This window comes from Myxocyprinus asiaticus, chromosome 12 (genome assembly GCF_019703515.2).
Source record: "Myxocyprinus asiaticus isolate MX2 ecotype Aquarium Trade chromosome 12, UBuf_Myxa_2, whole genome shotgun sequence".
In the NCBI taxonomy this organism is placed as follows: Eukaryota; Metazoa; Chordata; class Actinopteri; order Cypriniformes; family Catostomidae; genus Myxocyprinus; species Myxocyprinus asiaticus.
In genome coordinates this window covers 11,894,174-11,917,244 of record NC_059355.1, presented here as the reverse complement: position 1 = coordinate 11,917,244, position 23,071 = coordinate 11,894,174, and the positions used below count along the sequence as shown (strand labels likewise).

The following is a 23,071-nucleotide window of genomic DNA, read 5'->3' as shown; positions in this document are numbered from 1 at the left end:
TTTTTATGTATATAAACTCGATTTTGGATCTCAGACTTTTTGACACCACTGTATGTTTGTACTTTAAGGGAGGGAGGACCCATTGACCCATGCCTCCATCCTCAGGTTGTCCTGTACCGTCTTCCGGGTTTCGTAAAGAAGATTCTTTCTGTTTTTCTCAAGCCTTTTGTGAGTTCCATTTATTTACCTCCAGAAGGCATATGTGGGTCAAAAATTACCCTGCATCTAGTTCTTCATTTCTGTGTGCAATGGATTTTTGAATCTGACACTCCAGGTATTCCTCAGTTAAAGGAATAGTTCACCCCAAAACGAAAATTCTCTCATCATTTACTACCCCTCATACCATCCCAGATATGTATGACTTTCTTCTGCAGAACACAAACAGAATTTTAGAAGAATATTTCAGCTCTGTAGGTCCATACAATGCAAGTGAATGGTGACCAAAACTTTGAAGCTCCAAAAAACACATAAAGGCAACATAAAAGTAATCCATATGACTCCAGTGGTTTAATTCATGTCTTCAGAAGTGATTAGGATAGGTGTGGGTGAGAAACAGATCAATATTTAAGTCCTTTTTTACCATAAATATCCACTTTCACATTCTTCTACTTTTGTTTTTGGCGATTCGCATTCTTCATGCATATTGCCACCTATTGGGCAGGGAGAAGAATTTCTACCAAAAAAGAGCTTAAGTATTGAATTGTTTCTCACCCTTCACATCGCTTCTGCAGACATGGATTAAACCACTGGAGTTGTACTGTTATGCTGCCTTTCTGTTCTTTTCTGAGCTTCAAAGTTCTGGCCACTATTCACTTGCATTGTATAGACCTACAGAGCTGAAATATTCTTCTAAAAATCTTAATTTGTGTTCTCCAGAAGAAAGAAAGTCATACACATCTGGGATGGCATGAGGGTGACTAAATGATGAAAGTATTTTCTTTTAAGATGTCTGCGATCATGTGAACTGACTTTTTTAACATTTAGTTTGCAGAGTTTGCATCACTTGAATGCATATGTAGGTCTTATGTGTTCACTATGATATTCAATGCACTTAACACTGGTATTACACAGCTATGTTTCAAAAGAAGAAAAACAAGACATTTCCATGGATATGCAGTTCCATCGATAAGCAGTTATTAATGCAGGTTGCAAACTCTTTTTGTCCGATCATTGTTATTAATCTTGCAAATATGCAAATAAGAACGTTAACCCAGGATTTACAAATGTACGGTGAGAAACATGATTACCCAGGATGAATTCCTAACCCAGGATTAAGTATGAACAGTGTAAAACATGAAACAAGATTTGGATTTAGGATTTAGTTTACCCAGGGTTAAGGACGACCCAATATGAACAATAAAGTGTGAAACCTTATATTTTGGTAGTATTAAAGTTCATGTTTGTGTTGTACCCTGTTTGCAGTATCCACGGATGTCTGTGTGCATGGATGCAATTTGTGGAGTAGGGTAAGCCACGTAGATGCACTTTTTCCACTATTTTGCATGATGTCCTGTTAAATTATATTGGTAATTAAAGGAACAGTTCACCCTAAAAAGAAAATGTTATAATTTGCATAAAAATAAGTGGATGGAAACCCAGCTAATAATGTAAAATCTGACCCAACACTTTTAAAGGTAATTTTTTTTTAATTGAAAAAAGCACAAATTAGTTTTGAGAGCTCCAGCAGAGGTTAACAGCTTAAACTTTGGTCTGTTTGTAACTCTAAGCTACCATATGTCTTCAGAAGACTTGGAATATTGCGCACAAGTAGTATCGACAACAGTTTTGGTGCTATTCTGGTGCTTTTTTTGCGACACTATGAACAGTTGTTGTATGGAATAGTGTAAAATTTGTGCCTAACATCTTATTTTGTGTTCCACGTTTGTGTTCCAACATGAAGATGAAAAAAAATATATAATTTTCATATTTTGGGTGAACAATTCCTTTAATGGCTTATATATATATTTTTTTTTAAATTATTTTTTTAAGGTCCATACCAGAATTATGGAAGCAACATACAAAAATTGAGGTAGGCTAATTTTAGTATGTGGTTCCTATGATTACATATATGTTGGGAATGGAGGGAAATATAAATAATGATTGATTGTCTTGTTTTAAATTTGTAGGAATATATTCATGAGGTGCTGGCAGAATGGAGAAGATTGAATGTGGACGTTGTGCTTTGCCCGATGTTTGGACCAGCCTACAATTTCTCATACTGCGGCAAACTCTCCAGTACTGTATCTTGCCTTAAATTTAACCTAAGTTTACATAATACTTGATCGTTAAATCTTTTGATGAATGTATTGCGATTCGCAACACGATTACGTACAGTCTGGACAGACAAATTGCTTTTCGTTGGAATTTATCGCATCGCATTTGGTTATCAAATAAATCAAATAAAGTTTGTGCCAATGTTGCAATGTATTAATCATGCTCAAACATTACCTAAAATTACCTGCTAGTGTGTTATTAGTGCGACTGTTCAACACAAAGGTAAAACGCGTTCTAACAAACATAAATAATGAAAATGTTTACATTTCTCTAATAATGAGAGTTATAATACTAGGATCTGCTGTGTCAGTCCTATTCAATCCTTTCTATTCACTCAGCCTGGTTTCACAATTTTGGATAGTGCAACTGTGCAGCAATAACAATTTAAATGCACAATCCACTAGAAAAGTGCTGCACGGTTCAGCTAGATGGTGCAAAATAAAACATTTTAATGTGTAGAGACTCCATGTACAATAAAAAAATAAGTGCCAACTATTTCACTGACATAAACTAAGAGAACAATGCAGAATATACAGTTTACTTGCTAGAAAGTAGGCCTTAACAATTAATCAAAATAAAATCGAAACTGCTGTGTGACCCAGTGTGATTATCGAACCGCGAGGGCTCTGATTTAATTAAATAAATAAATATTCTGCCTGCTGTGCTGTGCTTTTGTGCGCTGCTGTTTTGTCTGTAGTGTGTAGTGCTTTCTTAAATAAATGCAAACGGGGTCAGTGTTTCACAAATGAGTTTTCAGAGCGGTTCTGTACTTGATAAACGCAAATTCCATTTATCTGGTGCCTTGAATGACAGATGTGCTATGAGTTTGTGTGCTTATGTGCGCTGAGCGCATTATATTTAAAGTGCCCAAGATTTACTTTAATTGACATTTACATAATTTCAAATATGTTTGGGCGCTACAATTTACTATACAAATCTAAAATAACCCCATGACACTGGGTTTTTGTGGACCGAAAGTGAGATGAGAGCATTTTATTGCATTAAAAGTCTGTTGTCAACTTATCTTTAAACAACAGAAACATCAGTTCCTTTAGTTGGCCTCCAAAATAAAGGCTTGAGGGTTCAACCGGACTGCATAGCAATGCCACAAGAAAATTAAGAAATTATTAAAAAAATAAATTACTATTTAATAATAATAATAATAATAATATTACAATAATATAATATTCAAGTTGACTGGGTTTCAATTTTTTTTTTATTTTCATAAAATAATAATGAAAAGTATGTTGACCCTTTCACAAATTGGACAAAAAAATAAAATAAATGTACAGAGCTGACAGATTCAATGTGATTGTGATGTTTACTCTGTGCTTCAAGTCATGTGTGAATATTTTTTCTAGAACAGTATTTTTGGTCGGCAGTAGAGAATGGTCAAAACATGGTTTAATTTTGGTAAAATACAGTCGCTATATTTTTCAAAATTATCGCAATTAGATTTTTTTTTGTCCAAATTTGTTTAACCCTAGCTATTAAGTGCATGAAAGAAAAACAGAATTTCTTTATAAAGATTTTGATACATCTAACCTGGAAAACTCATCCAGTGATCAAATCCAGTGATTATTTCATCCTCAAAAGTACTTGTTGTATCAACCTGGTACTTTTAAAACATGCCTTTGTTTCCTGGTGGACTGATAAAAAACCCTGCGTGTGGGGGGGGCCTGGGTAGCTTGGCGAGTAAAGATGCTGATTACCACCCCTGGAGTCGCGAGGTTGAATCCAGGGTGTGCTGAGTGACTCCAGCCAGGTCTCCTAACAAACCAAATTGGCCCGGTCCGGGAGGATAGAGTTACATGGGGTAACCTCCTCGTGGTCGCTATAATGTGGTTCGCTGGTGGGGCGCGTGGTGAGATGTGCATGGATGCCGCACGTGAATTAGCGTGAAGCCTCCACACGCGCTATGTCTCCGTGGTAATGCGCTCAACAAGCCACGTGATAAGATGCGCGGATTGACGGTCTTAGACGTGGAGGCAACTGAGATTCGTCCTCCACCACCCGGATTGAGGCGAGTCACTACGCCACCACGAGAACTTAGAGCACATTGGGAATTGGGCATTCCAAATTGGGGATAAATTTTGTTTTTTTTTAAAACCTTTGTGCCCTCAGGCCACATCCACACTAATATGTTTATGTTTGAAAATGCGTCTTTTTCTCTACGTTTTGGTCTTTCGTCCAAACTGAGATGGCGTTTTTGTCAGCGAAAACTGAGCCTTTTGAAAACGCTCTCCCAAGTGGATACATTTAAAAATGCTGTCTTCACATAGTAGTGTGTAATTTTAGTGTGGTCTGAGAAAACTGAGATATCAGAAAACAAAGAAGTATTTGTTGTCATGTGACACAGTCATGTGATCCATTCAACCAAAACAATCAAGATGGATGGCAGCCCGTTTTATAGCGGTGCTGTAGTGCCTGATATTCACTTTGACAGCGTTGTTAAAGATAAATGTCACTTTGTACAATATTCACATTGCATTTCTTCAAAGGCGACGCAAAGTTTATACAGAATTGGTGTCAGGCGACGGAACACGAGAACAATTGTGTTTCAGACTGTACATGCAACGGTGATTTTTCGCATGCACAGTAAGAGGATTTAAGTATTTTCATACATTTTAGCGTGGACAAGCAACTTTTGGAAAATGCTTGAAAACGGCAGTGTAGACGGAGAGCGTTTCAGAAACAAAAACACTGTTTTCAGATGTAGCCTTAGTTGTGGAAGTTGTGTAAATCCAGCCAATCGGATGGACCCTTTACACACTTGCGGGTTTTGGAACGCGGAAGTAAACGATTGCAGGTTAAACTGTGATAACAGTGAATGGGAGACTACGGCAAATATAATTTGCTCCAACATCAAAAGAAAAACGCCAATATTACGTTTCCACAACTATCCAAATGAATTTAAAAAATAGAGAGTGATTGTTTACGACAATCAGAAGGGAGAAAAGTGTTAAGTTTACTGTCACTCTCTCAGCAGTTGCATTAGAAGCCTCATCACATCAGTGATTACTCTTTTTTTTTATTTTTTTATTTTTTTTTTTACTAATTCCAGGGTTATATAATGCAAAGTATAATGTAGTAAATTTATATTTATTAAAAAATTGTAAATATAAAAAGTTTGCTAGATTTACACTGCTAAATAAGACGGAAACATGTCATCACAGTCTGCGAAAAGGGTCAATTGGAACTGGTAATTTCAGTCAGCTATTGCCATTTTTGTGTGCCCATCTGAATTAAAAGAAAGTGATTAAAAATGGCACTTAATTTCTAATAGGTTGCTGACCTCTGCTTTAACTGATTTACTTCAACGGAGACAAAAACGGGCTCACTTTACATGCACAGCAATATGCTGATAACTACACATTATCATATGAACAACCACTTGCACTTCTTTCACTTGAAGTGTTCTGAAATCATCCCAGCAGCTGCTTATTACTGATTAACTGTCTGCTTTGTGGCAGCAGGGATTTTGTCATGTCAACAACACTTACATAATAGTGAGGGCAGCTGTCAACTGTCACCTAGATGCAGTAAACTATCAAAGCCTGACCAATCCAGTCATAGAACTGTTGTCACTCACAATAACACTTATCTCTGAATGCCTTTTGCATTGCAAACTTATTCAGACAAATCCGTTAGGTGCAGATATTTTACTTTTGTTTTGCAGACAGTATTATTTACTCACCCTCATGTTGAAAATTCTATTTCTTCCTCTTTTCCATACAAATAAATGTAGTTGCCTATGGATGTTAAGCTGCAAAATGATACAAATGCACTGTAGAGGCACAGATAAAGTAGTCCATTAAACTCGTGTGCTGTCTTCAAAGTCTTTTGAAGCCATACGTTAGCTTTGTGCAACGAACAGACCAAAATGTAGGAAGATTATCAGTGAATAATGGTATTTTTCCTCACACAAAGCTATTGTATGGTTTCAGAACTCTTCAGAATCTAACGCACAAAACATATGGACTACTTTAATTGCGCTTTTTATCATTTTTGTAGATTGAGCATGGAATATAGAAAGTCATACAGGTTTGGAACGACAAGTGGGTGAGTAAATGATGACTGAAATTTCATGTCAGGCTGAACTATCCCCTTTAAATCATTAATTTGGTATTTAATGAACCTCTCATCTCTCTTTCTCTCCTCCGCTGCTAAAGGTGCTCTCAGTTATACGGCCCTATACAACCTGCTGAACTTCCCTGCAGGGGTCGTGCCCGTCTCCACGGTAACGGAAGAGGATGAAGCACAACTCTGTCAGTACAAGGGCAACTTTGTTGATGTGTGGGACAAACTTTTTGTTAAGGTAGGTTTAAACCATGCAGGGCATATCGCTGATGTTACATTAAAGGCATGTAGTATTTTATCTCTTGTCTGTTTTGACATCCTTTACAATAAAATATGAGTTGCATGCATAAGGGTGCCACAAGGAGGCAGCATATTCACAGTTACGAAGAGGGATTCATGTAGCAGTTGGAGGACTGACATTTATGTTTCATAATATGTTTGATAAAGGGTAGGGGAGTTGTCACGCTTTTCACACCAGTAAATATTTCTCAGGGTGTAGGTTTATTTTTAAAATTCAATTTCTGTATAGGAACATACCTTAAAAGTCTTGACTACAGTAAATCTAATGAACATTTTCACCGTTATTGCCCCCAAAATAACAGTGCATTGACCATTTGTGACCAAATAGGGGGGAAAGCTGTCACACTATGGGGTAAGTTGTCATAATGGAACCTGTCCTTAAACTTTTAAGTACAATTTAAGAGTGTTTCTTCAAATTCGGGTAATATGTCCCTTGGGATGATTTTTTATTAAAAATAACAGATTTAAACTTTTTTTGTCTCATCAAAACTGACGTAGAGACTTTATACCAGGCTTTCATCATTTATTTTTGGTACTTTTTTTCTAATGCCTTTTATGTATAGATTTTATTGTTTTAGCCTTGTCGCAGACCCAGGCTTTCAATATTAAACTATGAAAATCCATTATAAAAAGTATTATGTTTAAAACTGATAATCTAAAAAATAGGCAAATAAACATGTACCATTTAAATATGTTGTGTGAAAATAATTTTTATCAATTGTTGGTAGCACTATATTTTACAGTACTGTTCTACATTTACATACTATATATTACAACAACTACTGTATAGTAACTACTAGGTACTAACTAAACCTAACCCTAACCTTAACCCATAATTAGTACATGTGGTTACCAGATATTACTCAGTACTTTCTTGGGTAAGTACACAAAGTATACTAAAAGTACACATACTGTAAAATAAAGTGCAACCCAGTTGTTCAAAGATTATGACTGTCCCATAGCCGTGGCGTCATTTCTGCCACAACAATTTTGCCCCTAATAAAGTTTTTTCTAAGTTAGTGTATTTGTTAACCAAGTGGACAAAAGTGTCAGTGAAGAGCATGCTTCAGGTGAAATAAGGGATGTTCAAAGAAAGCAAAGAAAAATCAAGGGAAATATCACTTGTGAGCAGAAAATTTTTTATTGGGCATTATTTCAAATCAAACTTGAATTTTGCCTAATTAAGCAAAAAGTGTGAAAGTATTATTTAACTGTGTGTACTTAAGAAACATTTAATTTTAGCTATGAAATTAGTCTTGGTAAGACAAAAGAGTGAGCCATTTTATTTCAAAAACTTTAAAAATATCATTTCCATCAGCGTCATTTCCAGCACAGAATACTATTAAACACAATACAGAATTTGAGAGAAAATGACATAAATCTCTGGTGATGCATGTACATACACTGTTGGACATTGTCAGAAAGTAAATAAACTAGAGAGAGAGCGTTAAAAATGTTTTAATGAGACTTTACTTTCTAGAAGTCTATAGCGCTAAAAGTGCCCAAAGTTGAACAAACATCCAGTAGTGGTAAAACAATTATGAAACTCAAAACAATTCATGAAAATAGTAAAAGGTACTGAAATGCACAAAAATATCTGACCATTGTTTTGACCTACAAATATTGAAATGAATAAATTAATAACACTTAAAATGCATGTGACAACCTGCCCCGACCTGACATATATGAAAAATAACATTGTCCTCTTTATATAGTTTACACTTGCTTTAATGTGTCTCAGTGTGTTTTTTTCTTGTGTTCACTTGTTTAACCAATAGCTATTATGAAAATATTATGATATTATAATTTTTGATTGGAGGATAGAATTCACAATAAAAACAATATTCTAATTTAAGATTTTTAACTAGGTGTTTGAAACTAACATACAAAAGCACAGCTAGAGCAAACAAGCATTTATGTAATTTGACTTTTTACTCACCTTGAGATAGTGTGACAACTAGCCCCGGTTTTCCCGACTAGTCTTTTAACCTAAAGAATTGGAGTGCAGTATATAAGACTGTTCAGACTGCGTGTGTGTGTTTTCAGGCAGTGCAGGGTGGCGTAGATCTGCCTGTGGCCGTGCAGTGTGTGTCTTTGCCGTGGCAGGATGAAATGTGTCTGCGCTTTATGAGAGAAGTTGAACAACTCACAGCCAAGAACAAACTCTCCAGGCCACATTAATGACGGAACACATACGAGATCTAATATGCCATTCGTTTGTGTATTGATTAAGCATTTGGGCTGCAAATACTACGCTTGCTGGTTTAATCCCAAACCAGTTATAAACTGATGAGTTGCTCCTTTGGGATTGTTAGAAGACTAGATATATAACTGCCATCTTTTGATATAAGAAACATGTGTGTGTGCCTACAGTAATATTATTATGACATCTTTACATTGATCATAATTTAGAATGTAATGTAAGAAGTCAAAACGTTATAATTGCCCCGTTACGGGGTTCATTATAACCGTGTTTGGGAGCAAGTGAAAAATATTAACCAGTGTCAGAAATTAACTCCTGCATTAAGGTGCAATATTTGCCCCTTGGATTTTTGGATTTATTGGCATATAATCCAAAAAGGGATGCTGAATTCAACTGATTTTAGTAATAGACCTACTTTTGTCTGTGTGAAAATAAAATGATGCTGCCACCTTTCTAAGTTATTTTTTATTAATTACCTGTCGTTTTGCTCCAAACCCATAGGTGAAAATTGCCATTTTTGTCCACTCTAAAAAAAAATAAAAAAATAATCCACATAATGGATTAGTACATTTTTTTGTTTTTTTTGGTTATGTTGACATGTAATAACCAAATTTTGCAATAACAGGTACAGGTTGATAAACTGACATACTGTTGTCTCTCAAACACAACCCTCACTGGAACTCAACAAGTATGTCTGATGATGCATGTACAGCTGGATAAGTGGATAACGATGATTTTTCAAGATTTCTGCGATTCAACAGTCAAGTTTTGGCGGCTTTCATGCTCTCATTCCACAAACAGGAAGTATAGCCGCTGGACAAGATTCTCTTTTCTCCTGCACCATTCTGCTGCTTTGATTCTTTTCTTTCTGTGTCTCTTTTTGCTCAAGACCCCCCAAAACGTCACAAACCCCCACCTCGCTTCTGCTACGTTTGAGTTTTCCTTTCTCTCCTTCCTTGACAAGCTTGCCCCGAGGTCCTTATAGCCAAATTGGTTTACATTGGGAAGATAAATACTGTGCAAATGTGCTTAAACACATACAGTAAAAATGCAGTCAGCGCGTATCAGGATTACAGACCAAGTCAGAGGCGGAAAAGAGAGCTGCTGCACGCTGAGTCTGTCTCATCCACTTTCAGGAAGAGCAGAGGAGGATTTAGCATATCCTTGCTTGTCAGTAATTCCTGGAATTATATAACTCCACAGCAACAATAAAAGTCCAGCGGTATTGTGAAACTATTGTTTTGCAGAGTGAGCTGTCGGACGGGGTCAGATGGAAGGTGTGCAGCTTTGCAGAGTTTTCATGTGAGGATTCTCTAGAGTGGAATTATGGGAAATCAGGTTTAAATCTCGGATGTGAGGAATGAATTTCTGCTGAGTGGTTTCTCCTCTTGTCTTAGCGCTGAGAGTATTCCTTTGATGTGTTTAAAGTTTCATGTCACTCGTGGCTGTTTTTGAAGGATGCGGCAGCACAAACTTCACTGGACCTGACAGCAAACCCGCAGCTCGCAAGTAAAAGTGCAGCAAGGCACACAAGGAGCATTTACATCATAAAGACACAGCAGCAAAAACACAGATGGGCAACACCTTGTTTTCTTTTTGATCCGCTGTCATGTACTGCAAAGGCCAATATCGCTGATATTGATGTGCAAGGATAGTCGATATTCGGTAAATATAGTGGAACATTAAATTATGTCCCTGATGATCAGAGTTGTAGCCGTCTTATGAAACTAAAATTGGTGAGATTTGTGTTAAACTATCTAAAGGTCATGGTTTATTTTTTAATTATTACTATTATGTTTAAGTTGGAGAGGATAAAATGTTCGGATTTGGTATATGATGATATATTTTTTTGACCATTTCATTATTTTGAATATACTTCTGTTTCGTTTGAAGTGTAATTTAAATTTAGAAATCTATTTTGGTTTAATTTTTTCATGTTTCAATAAATTCATTTAATTGTTCAAAATCAACCGGTAGAAGTGAAGTGCGAGCCGAAACAATCACTGTTAATACTAGCCACGATTTGTGTGTCCATAGATTAAAATAATTAATAATACTTACATTCTCTGTAATATAATGGAGTGTGCATCCAAATCCTGACGAGAATAACATTTTCTAATCCTTTTAAAAGGAGTATGTCAGTGTATTATATTCTATTATTGTAATTCATTGCATACAGTCCATTTACACTACCAACTTCTTATGAATGTGCTTTTTGTCTATATCTCTGGTGCTTGAAGGAATGGACTATATAATAGGACGCAGATGGTGCACTAACCGGAGAAGAACCTCTGAATTAAATTGCACTTGACCCAGCCCATCAGTGCCTTGTGTGCGCTATTTCACCAAACCCACTTGTGCCTAACAAAAATACCAAAACTTCATAGCCATGCCCACTGGCCTTGCGCATATGACTTATGGCATAGCACTGCGCTTAACGCTAGCGCTTTTAAAGGTGCACTCAGTAACCTTTTGTTTGTGCCATCTTGGACTTACAGTGACACTTAGTGGCGTGGATGTAGCATCATTCAAAATCAATAGTCTCAGTTACAGATGCCATTGTAGAAATTCACTATTCACAATCAGCTATGATTAATTTAATCCAAGAGTGAAAGTGTCCAATTCAAAAAAGTGTCCGGTTACTGAGATTAGGCGAGTTGTATTCAGCTGGTCTTGTGATTCTAAAATGTCAGCCCCAATGAGGGCACCCCTGCCCCATGTAGAATAAAATGGCTTTTATAATGTTACTGATATGACTAGAGCCCTCATCTCTTGTGAGTGGTCATGATTTTATATATATTTTTCAAAATTACAATTAATTTCTTTAGGAGTAAAACTTTTAATGGGGAAAAAAATACTGAGTGCACCTTTAAAATAGCGCCCCTCGTCTGATTACGAGACTTATTTCACTCACTTTTGGCGCCCCCAGCTGGACATTTCACTGCTAAACTGCAGCAAAACGTGTAAAAGGCATGTTATTTCGGTTTGCAAAAATGTTGCCACTGTCACGTAATGTTCATGCGATTGGGCTGAGAAGACCTCAAAACTAATAGACACTAAAAGCCTCTAAACTCCAATTTTGATTTTGAAGTTGTCTATAAATTTTATAAATACATGTTTTTATGCTTCGTCTTGCAAAATCTCAATGCCTCCTTTATGTTAAAAGTCAGACTGTCCCCTTTAATACTTCCCCATTTTACGCTCATCCCGCAAGGTTAAAACAAACTCATACCATGCCATTCAAACAGCCCTTTTTTCACACTCCTTTATGGTTCCTCTAAAGGTCTTAGCTGTGCCGCAAAGGAGAGCTGTCACTGTGGAACCTGAGCCCATTGATGAACTGACAGCCAGTGCCAGAATATGATCCTAATCCTGTTCCCAGCATTCTTTAACACACTGCCATCGCAATAACGCCACATATTCAAGCAGCTGTCAACTCACCAAATCCCTATGACGGTGAGCAACCCTGATAGACATCAAAGAGCTCAAGAGGACCTTAACAGCTTAACAACACACACACACATAGGCAATGCACCCAACCAAAAAAACTGCTCACAACATGTTGTATAAAACTGTGACAGCAGAAATTCAACATCTCACATTTAATCCTCCTGTTTTTGGGTCATTTTTGACCCGGGACAGGTAAAGAATACATTATAAATACAACATGGTTTTTGATACTGGAACCAAATGTTGTGACTTTGTCAAGACCATCAAAACAAACAAAATAAAAAATAAAATAATTTTTTTGTAGATAATAGTTTAAGAGAAATAACAATTTAAAACAAATTATTCCTTCCATTGTCTTAACGGGTCAATTTTGACTCATGTGAAGAACCAGTTGTGACCTTTCAGCTTCTGACTTTCTGGGTGTGATACAGCTTTAAATAGTTTTTTGTTCATCTATGAATCCTAATGACCTAAAATTATTTGACATTTTCTCAAATGTATCCCCTAGCCCCACACTGTTCTCTAGCTCCCCCACCTGCTCCCCTGAGTAACGCATCTTTCCCACAAATTGCATACTTTCCTCTCAAACAGGGTTTGTGCTCACATGCACGTCCACACACCCAAACCCACACAGACAGAGTATTTTATTTTTATTTTTTTTATTTTTTTTACAGTGTTGAACAGGTAATTTATTAGTAAATAAGTTTACTAACATGACTGGGTACAATGGGGCTAATACCCCCCAAGGGGTTAAAAAAACAAAAACTATTGGATGTTATTTTCTCCTAAAACATTAGATGCCAGAAATAACTATTACAGCACCTTCCTAAACCCTTGTAACATTGCAACAAATTGTGTTTTACATTAGTGGGAAGGAATGGATTTGTTACAATGGATGTGCGAAGTGGGCTCATTTTGACTGCTGGAAAAGACAATAGAGATTAATTTGTGAAATAGGCATGTACTAAAATTGTAACTAAAACATACACTGTTACTATTTTATACTTGCAGATTAAATGAGAAATTAATGTAATATAGTTAAGATATTACAAAATGCTTAAAGTGATTGAAATAAATGTAAATTGAGACATCCTTGGCCAATGTTTGCCAGGTTTTTTTTCTTTATATTTACAATTATGTTACTCCATTAATATTCATTATATCTCATTTTCCACCCTATCATTATACACTTTGGGACCACAGTATAACATATTTTATTAAGAGGGGTCTTTAGTGCTGTTGTACACTAATCAAGAATTTATACATATTGAATGGTTTTCAATACGGGTCAAAAATGACCCGAAGGACAAAAAATGGGTTAATTATCACTAGAACAGTAGGTCTCATACAAACACGTTACTATTCCTAAATTTTTGCGAAATGATTTTTACGTGGCTTGTTGTATGTATCGTGGCAGTTTGCTGTACTGAACACTAGAGGCGCTAAAACAACAATGACTGTTATTAACTTTCACACAAATTACGAGTAAAATGGCAGATTATAAATTCATAAACACTTTTCATCCTGTTCCTCACACAATGCTACCTTATGACATCTAAACACTTTTACTATAGCACATGACGTGACACGATACATTTTAACATTTGCATTAGATAACCAACTACATTCACAAGCTTGTTCATGTGCAGACAAATTACACAGTAGTTCAACTGAGAGAGCGTTGCACTTGCGATGCAAAGTAACTAAAATAATGTATTTCTGAGTATGATAAAACATACTGCATTTAAACACTATAATATCCAAAGAATGTCAAGTCTGTGATGGGATTGTCCTGAACGAGGGTAGGTTTACACGACAACGATGTACTAAAAACGGAAAAGTTTTTCCTTTGCGTTTTTGAAAAGTTTCGCGTACAGATGACAATGTTGTCAAAAAGATCCCCGTTCACACGGATCCGTGAAAATAACTAAAAGCGCTGTATTATGCATGCCTGGCCAGTAGTTGGCGATGTCACTTTGTAAAGAAACACTACGCACCTGTGCACATAAGCATTCTTCCACAGAGTGGTGAATACAAACAAAGAAAATGGCGAAAGCATCGAGCAATTTTGTCTGGACAAAATCTTGTGCAGCACAAACACAGTCCTGTAGTCCGCCATTGTCGTAGTCTCGTGCATTGTTTTGAAGTACTGGCACGCATGCCTATAGACTGAACACGTAATACGGGTGCACATGACGTCATCGCTTTCACAAATTCGCATTTTTGTATGTTTACACGGAGACGATAACTGCATCGTTTTCAAAAACTTGCACTTTGAAACCCGTTTTCAAAAGTTTGCGTTTTCAGGCCCCAAAACGCCGTTGTCGTGTAAATGAACAGCCAAACGCATAAAAAGTTTTCCGTTTTTAGTTGAAAACGTTGTCATGTAAACGGCCCCTGAGAGGAAACCGTTCTGTCCATGAGGTTTTCATTGTGTAGGAAAAAAGTAACTATGGTGACGCCTTGCTTCCTTGTTGCATGTAAAACCTTATTTATGTAGGCCCTAGTCTGGGCCGAATTTTCTTTTACCTTGCGTTCATGTTGACATCTAAGGCTTTGTTCACACAGGCAGAAAAAATCTGATTTTGAAAACTTAGAAAAGGAATGAATAATTCTGTGGAGGCAAGGCATAGACCTAGAGGGGTCAGAGATGAATAATAAAATATAATCTGCGTAAAGCAAAAGTTTATGCGCCATACCTTCCGCCACCACCCCTGGAAAATCATTTTCCCTTCTTATCGCGGCTGCTAATGGTACCAGGTCAAGACAGAACAATAATGGGGAAAGAGGGCAACCCTGCCGAGTGCCCCTATTCAGAGTAAAATAATCTAAAATTAGTCAATATGTTTGTACCGCTGCTACCGGGTGTCTATAAAGTAACTTAGTCCATCCAATAAAAGTATTCCAGAACCCATACATTTCCAAAATCTTAAAAAGATAATCCCATTCTACCATATCAAATGCCTTTTCGGCGTCAAGTGAGATGTCAGCGACCGGAGTCTGATCATTCGCTACTGACCACATGATATTGATGAAACGCCTAATGTTGTCAGAAGAGCTGCGGCCCCGAATAAACCTTACCTGATCTATATGTATAAGAGATGTTATAACTTTACTTAATCGGTTAGCCAAAATTTTTGACAAAATTTTTACATCTAGCTGGATCAGGGAAATTGGACGGTAACTTTTACACTCGCTTGGATCTTTGTCCTTTTTAAGAATCGTTCTTTAATGATTCTGTATAAACTTCTAACAAAAGTGGAGCCAGTTCTGTAGCATAAGATCTAAAAAATTCAGTGGCAAAACCGTCTGGCCCCGGAGCTTTGCCTGTAGGCAAGGCCTTAATTACCTCATCAAGCTCCTCCGAGTTTCAGAATCAAGAGAATTTTTTTGCTCCGTCATCAGTTTAGGGAGTTTTAATGGTTCCACAAAGTCTCTAATATCCTCATCAGTAGACAAAGACATGGAACTATAGAGATCAAGATACAATTCTTTAAAAGCATTATTAATATCGATGGCTGAGGTAAATATTTTACCACCAGCAGATGCCACTGAGGGAATGGTAGAAAAAGACTTTCTCTGTTTTATATATCTAGCCAAAAGCCCTGAATAACCAAAACTCCACTTTCCGCGACCAAATATCATTATATCTGTATTTCAATCGAGTCAATTCTCTGAGGCCATTAGACGACATTCGGCGCTTCAGCTCTGCACTTTTAATATTCTCTTCCAACTCTTCCAAGTTCTCGTGCTTTGGATTTTTTGGTGAATGAGGCATACTGTATGATCCAACCCCTAAGAACTGCCTTAAGTAGCTCCCAGGCTACGCCCACGGAGGAAACTGAGGACCAGTTGGTCTCCATATAAACACTGATTTCAGTCTTTAACATCTGTTGGAAATCAGGATTTTGCAAAATGGATACATTAAAGCACCAGCTGTATGATTTGTTTTTCTCCGTATGTGGCAATATCTCTAAAGTGTGATCTGAGACAAAAATGTTTCCAATTGAACAATCAACAACAGATGAAATGAGAGACTTAAAAAAATAAAAAAAATCTATTCTAGAATAAATCTTATGAACTGATGAAAAAAATTTATAGTCCCTACCAGATGGGTTCAAAAGTCACCAGATATCAGCAAGACCAAGATTTTTACACATCCTATGAAGTGTCAATGTTGCTCTAGTGGGCTTACACACTTTTGCTTCACTATGATCAAGGACTGAGTACATCAAAAGATTAAAGTCTCCTCCCAATATTATATCATGAGGGGTGGCAGTGGCTTGCAACATCCCTTTGAGATCTATAAAAAAGCCCTGATCATCAGCATTAGGTGCGTAAATATTAGCCAAAATCAACCTTTGCCCCTGAATTTCTCCTAAAACAGTAATGATTCTCCCTAATTTATTTTGAATCTGTTTGAGACATTTGAATTGTAGATGTTTACTCATCAATGTAATGACCCCCCTGCTCTTACTTGGGTCAGCACTAAAGAAAACATGTCCACCCCATACTTGGGTCAGCACTAAAGAAAACATGTCCACCCCATATCTTCCCAAATTTTTCAGCTTCCTGCGGGGAAAGATGCGTTTCTTGAAGAAACACTATATCATATTTCTTACGCTTAAGAAAATAAATAACTTTTCTACTTTTTATGGGGTGCCCCAACCCATTCACATTCCACGTGGAGAGAGACAATCCACTCAAATTAACATCTGACATATTGATATAATAAAATAAAAAATTGTGTGTCAAAAACAAAATTACACAGACCACGTTCCCCATAAGTGCAACAATCAAACCCCAAACTTCCCCCCAAACAAAACAAGCAGAGAAAAGAAAAACGTGCGCATTAACCTCGCGCACAACAGCGCCAACCGGCGTCAATCCCTCTAAACTCAAAAGGTCCATGTACGCATATGAGAACCCCCGCTACAACTTTGCCATCGGATTGCTCAAGGCTGGTGCTTCTGCACAAATTTTGTGAGGCAAAATTATATAACAGAAATACTTTGTAAAACAAACCCCAGCCAACAAGCAGAATAAACACAAAGAAAGTGTAGATTCATTCACAGAACTGTCTTGAAGGTGTGTTCCTCCACAAAATAAACTCCAGCTGATATAAAGCCATTCAGTTTCCTCGGACAGATAAACAATTGTTCAGAGAGCTGGCTGTTATGAGTGCAGCAGATGACGCAATCATTCTAATGTCCTTTAAAAATACTCCACAAAAATAAACTCCAGCCAACAGGAGGCATAAGCACAAAGAACGAACAGATTCATCCATAAATGTACCGAAGGAGTGTTATTCCACAAAACAAGCTCCAGCCACTAGGCGGAACCAGCACAAAAAGACAAAACAGGCGTCCCGGTTTCTCGAATGGTCAAGTGTGTATTAATCACTCGGAGGTCGCATAAACAAAATACACCATGACTTACTCAGTCCATCAACTTTATAAAAGACATCCTTTGTGTAGGCATGTAGATAGTTTGCAGTCCTTCTTAATATCTATTCTCAATCTGGCCGGGAATTTCAGTGTAAAGCGATCTTCCATCCATGCAAAAGTTTCTTGGAGTGATATTCCACAAAACAAACTCCAGCCGCTAGGTGGAACCAACACAAACAGAAACAAAAATGGCGCCAAGCTTCCTCGAACAACCAGAGTAAATATAGTGAGTTAATCCACTCTGGAGCTACATGAAAAACCCCAAATGGCTTACTCACCCACTGTTTTTATAAAAGACATTGCTTGCTTTGGACAGGTAAATACCCTGCGACCATCCTTCGTTTCTATTCTGAGTTTGGCTGGAAACATCATTGTAAAAGCGATCTTCCGTTGATGTAAGAGTTTCTTGCATTCTTTGAACCGATTGTGTTTCTCTCTTGTCGCATTTGCAAAGTTTGGGAACAAGAAAATATTGTGATTCTTCAAGAAAGCTTTCCTTTGCTCCTCGCCTGGCACAACATGAGAACTTAATCAGATGATCTCAGAAATTTGGCCAGAATTGATCGGGGCCTGTCTCCCTCAGCAGATCTCCATGCCGGGACTCTGTGAGCTCGCTCGATTTCCAGTTTATGGCCTGTTATGTCGAGTAGACTCGGGAAGAGCTCATCCAGGAATTTCACTATATCTCTGCCCTCTTCATACTCAGGAATTCCAACAATTTGAATATTGTTCCTTCGATTTCTATTTTCGAGATCTTCCAATTTTTCCAAAACATATTCCAAATCTGTTTTGGATGCGGGCGGATTAACGGATAATTCCCTTTCCGACTACTCTAAATAATCGATTCATTTCTCAATGTCTGCAACTCTTGTGACCAACTCAGAGAATTTTGTTTCCATCGCCATAATCGATCTACGTATTACAGCGAGATCCTCCAAGTCAGCAACAATCTTCGTCAGCATCACTGAGATGTTGGACAGTTGACGCTGGATTTCATCTCCCGATGAGCCTTCCAAATCGAGTCCCTGGTCCGCAGGTCTGCCAGAGTCTTCATCTTGAGCACGTAAGTGTCTTTTATTGTCTCCAGAGTCTGAGGATTTTGACTTCTTTGCCATGTTTACCTCAAAGAGCAAATATGTAACTGGGTGTATCGAATCTCACCGGAATAACATGAAAATAATTCAAATTTAGCAAAGTGCGTAGAGCCAGTCACTCACACGTCTGCTTCTCGCATGGTGTCACGTGACCTCCGTGTTTGGCTCCTTTTTAAATCATAATGATAACAGAAATCCCCCAAATGGCCCTGATCAAATGTTTACATACCCTTGAATGTTTGGCCTTGTTACAGACACACAAGGTGACACACACAGGTTTAAATGGCAATTAAAGGTTAATTTCCCACACCTGTGGCTTTTTAAATTGCACTTAGTGCCTGTGTATAAATAGTCAATGAGTTTGTTAGCTCTCATGTGGATGCACTGAGCAGGCTAGATACTGAGCCATGGGGAGCAGAAAAGAACTGTCAAAAGACCTGCGTAACAAGGTAATGGAACTTTATAAAGATGGAAAAGGATATAAAAGATATCCAAAGCCTTGAAAATACCAGTCAGTGCTGTTCAATCACTTATTAATAAGTGGAAAATTCAGGGATCTCTTGATACCAAGCCAAGGTCAGGTAGACCAAGAAAGATTTCAGCCACAACTGCCAGAAGAATTGTTCGGGATACAAAGAAAAACCCACAGGTAACCTCAGGAGAAATACAGGCTGCTCTGGAAAAAGACGATGTGGTTGTTTCAAGGAGCACAATATGATGATACTTGAACAAAAATGAGCTGCATGGTTGAGTTGCCAGAAAGAAGCCTTTACTGCGCCAATGCTACAAAAAAGCCCGGTTACAATATGCCTGACAACACCTTGACACACCTTACAGCTTCTGGCACACTGTAATTTGGAGTGATGAGACCAAAATAAGCTTTATGGTCACAACCATAAGCGCTATGTTTGGAGAGGGGTAAACAAGGCCTATAGTGAAAAGAATACCATCCCCACTGTGAAGCATGGTGGTGGCTCACTGATGTTTTGGGGGTGTGTGAGCTCTAAAGGCACGGGGAGTCTTGTGAAAATTGATGGCAAGATGAATGCAGCATAATATCAGAAAATACTGGCAGAAAATTTGCATTCTTCTGCACGAAAGCTGCGCATGGGACGCTCTTGGACTTTCCAACACGACAATGATCCTAAGCACAAGGCCAAGTTGACCCTCCAGTGGTTACAGCAGAAAAAGGTGAAGGTTCTGGAGTGGCCATTACAGTCTCCTGACCTTAATATCATCGAGCCACTCTGGGGAGATCTCAAACGTGCGGTTCATGCAAGACGACCAAAGACTTTGCATTACCTGGAGGCATTTTGCCAAGACGAATGGGCAGCTATACCACCTGCAAGAATTTGGGGCCTCATAGACAACTATTACAAAAGACTGCACGCTGTCATTGATGCTAAAGGGGGTAATACACAGTATTAAGAACTAAGGGTATGCAGACTTTTGAACAGGGGTCATTTAATTTTTTTCTTTATTGCCATGTTTTGTTTTATGATTGTGCCATTCTGTTATAACCTACAGTTGAATATGAATCCCATAAGAAATAAAAGAAATACATTTTGCCTACTCATTCTTTTTCTTTAAAAATGGTACATATATTACCAATTTTCCAAGGGTACGCAAACTTTTGAGCACAACTGTATTAGTATTTATTTATCACCCCTCATTTATTTTAGATACAGTTCCTATAATATTGTTCCCTGTCTGTCACTCACTCGATGTTGTGTCGATGTAGTGATACTAGGGGTCACTCTTGAGAGCCCCAAACACCTCTGATCTTTTTTTAAAAGGCCAATGAGAATTGGCGAGTGGAATTTGCATGCCACTCCCCCGGACATACAGGTATAAAAGGAGCTGGTATGCAACCACTCATTCAGATTTTCTTTTCGGAGCTGAGCGGTTCTATTCATTGAGCTGAATTCATCCGCCGAGTTCATACACCTCTCTCTGCTGGATCTCACAGTGCATTTCAGCGACTTCTCCCCCTCTGCATCTGTGGTTTGCAGAGAACGCCCCTGGGCACTTCGGCAGAACATTTAAAAGAGTATATTCTAAAAGAGTATATTTTCTTTCTGAAAGAGTGGCACACACAGAACGTCTCTTTAAAGACGCATCTTTTTAAAGATGCCTTTCCATTTGTGTGTTATTCCTGGTTGCGGTCGTTATCCCTCTGCTTCTGACGGCCACGATCGCTGTCTTACTTGTCTGGGCGCTGCCCATGCGGAGACATCGTTCGTGGATGGATCATGTCCTTATTGCGAAAACATGACCATGGCAACGTTGTGGTCGCGGCTTGCATTCGTAAGAAAGCAAGCCACCCCAGCGGCTCACCGCCTCGGTCCTTCTACCTACGGGTATGAGGCCGTGCTGGTTAGCACTGGGGGCGATTTGGGGACCTCAATGGGACCACCTCTGCCGGGTCCCACGGACCTCAATGGGACCACCTCTGCCGGGCCCCACGGACCTCCCATTCCCCAGCACGCTCGCTTGCCCCGGTTGCGCACTCGGATGAGATCGCCGGCTCGTCTCAGGGCAAGTTCAACCCCTCGTTCAGAGCCCGGGAAGAGGATGAGTTATCGAGCGCAGCATCGGAGAGCGGGCTCGTCCAGTCAGACGCAGAGGCTTCGACTGGGCTTCCTCCTTCGGGAATGGTCGCCCAGTTCCAGGCTGACACAAAAATGATGGACATGCTTTAAGGGCTGCCGCGAGTGTCGGGCTAGAGTTGACGGGTGACCCAGGGGCAAGGAGACCTGCTACACTGGAGCTGGTAAGCAGACCACTCTATCCCCCGGTGGAGGGCCGGGAGGAGAATCTTTTGTTTCGTTTTCATTTAATTGCGGCGCATGCCCAAGAGGCTGCGGTACCCAAAAATTCAGCAAAAGAGCAGTTTCCTTGTTCCCTGGGTCACATGTCCGGTGTGGACGGCCATCGTCATGACCACCGTCCACCGTCTCATCTTTGCAGGTATGGCGCTCCAGCGGCGGTCCCCTAACCCCTGTGCACCAAGCTGTGGCACAAACATGCCCACACGAGGCTGGGTCCAGTGGACTACGGTGACGAGACTCCTCCTCCCCCCCTTCGGCCAATCTTATGGTGGGTGGCAGGAGCCAGGTAAGTGCTTCGATGTCCCTGGACTCAGCACAGCCACGGGGCTCGGATCCCCTCGATGTGGCACCTTGAGCTCCGCCCCACTGCGAGGCCCCATCCGCTGGTACGTCCAACGTTATCATTCCCTTGGTCCCCCTCATCCGGAGTTTGGGCGCGTGGCACACGCTTTCCAACCCATCACGATGGCTGGTCTGGACCGTCCAACTCGGCTACGTGATTCAGTTCACCAGGCACCCACCCAGGTTCAGCAGCGTCCGCTTCACCTTGGTGAAGGGCGAGAACGCTGCTACCTTGCGTGCGGAGATCGCTAACCTTCTGCGCAAGGGTGCGATAGAGCCTGTCCCTCCAGCCAAGATGAAGAAAGGGTTCTACAGCCCTTACTTCATCGGACCAAAGAAAGGCGGTGGGTTGCGACCAATCCTGGACCTGTGAGTACTGAACCGGGTTTTGCACAGAGTCCCGTTCAAGATGCTGATGCAAAAGCACATTCTAGCAAGCGTCCGGCATCAAGATTGGTTTGCGGCGGTAGACCTGAAGGACACGTACTTCCACGTCTCGGTCTTACCTCGACACGACCCTTCCTGCGGTTTGCCTTCGAAGGCCAGGCGTCCTCCCCTTCGGCCTGTCCCTGTCCCCTCACGTATTCACAAAGGTTGCAGAGGCAGCCCTTGCCACGCTAAGGGAAGTGGGCATCCGCATCGTCAAATATCTCGACGACTGGCTGATCCTAGCTCACTCTCGAGAGTTACTGTGCGCACACAGGGACTGCGTGCTTCGGCACCTCAGCCGACTGGGGATTCTGGTCAACTAGGAAAAGAGCAAGCTCTGCCCGGTTCAGAGCATCTCTTTTCTCGGTTTGGAGTTGGACTCAGTCTCGATGACAGCACGCCTCACGAATGTGCACGCACAGTCGGTGCTGAACTGTCTGAAGGTGTTCAGATGGAAAACAGCGGTTCCACTGAAACACTTTCAGAGGCTCCTGGGGCATATGGCATCCTCAGCAGCTGCCACACCGCTCGGGTTGATGCATATGAGACCACTTCAGCACTGGCTTCGGACTTGAGTCCCGAGATGGGCATGGCACCGCGGGACACATCGCATGACCATCA

General features: G+C 39.6%; 1 protein-coding gene across 3 annotated transcripts in view; it reads left to right on the top strand.

Annotated features, from left to right (window-relative positions):
• The window catches only part of LOC127448674 (vitamin D3 hydroxylase-associated protein-like), a 53,118-nt gene that overhangs the window by 22,026 nt on the left and 8,021 nt on the right, over positions 1 to 23,071 (top strand). Inside the window, exons 10-15 of one of the 3 annotated variants that reach the window (XM_051711392.1) lie at positions 69 to 168; positions 1,423 to 1,466; positions 1,990 to 2,029; positions 2,127 to 2,235; positions 6,447 to 6,592; positions 8,701 to 13,408. In XM_051711392.1, the coding sequence (XP_051567352.1) occupies positions 69 to 168; positions 1,423 to 1,466; positions 1,990 to 2,029; positions 2,127 to 2,235; positions 6,447 to 6,592; positions 8,701 to 8,835 (574 nt within the window). In that variant the 3' untranslated portion in view covers positions 8,836 to 13,408. Of the gene's footprint in view, positions 1 to 68; positions 169 to 1,422; positions 1,467 to 1,989; positions 2,030 to 2,126; positions 2,236 to 6,446; positions 6,593 to 6,956; positions 7,008 to 8,700; positions 13,409 to 23,071 lie in introns of those variants that run through there. The other 2 variants (XM_051711394.1, XM_051711393.1) reach the window with 2 other exon arrangements.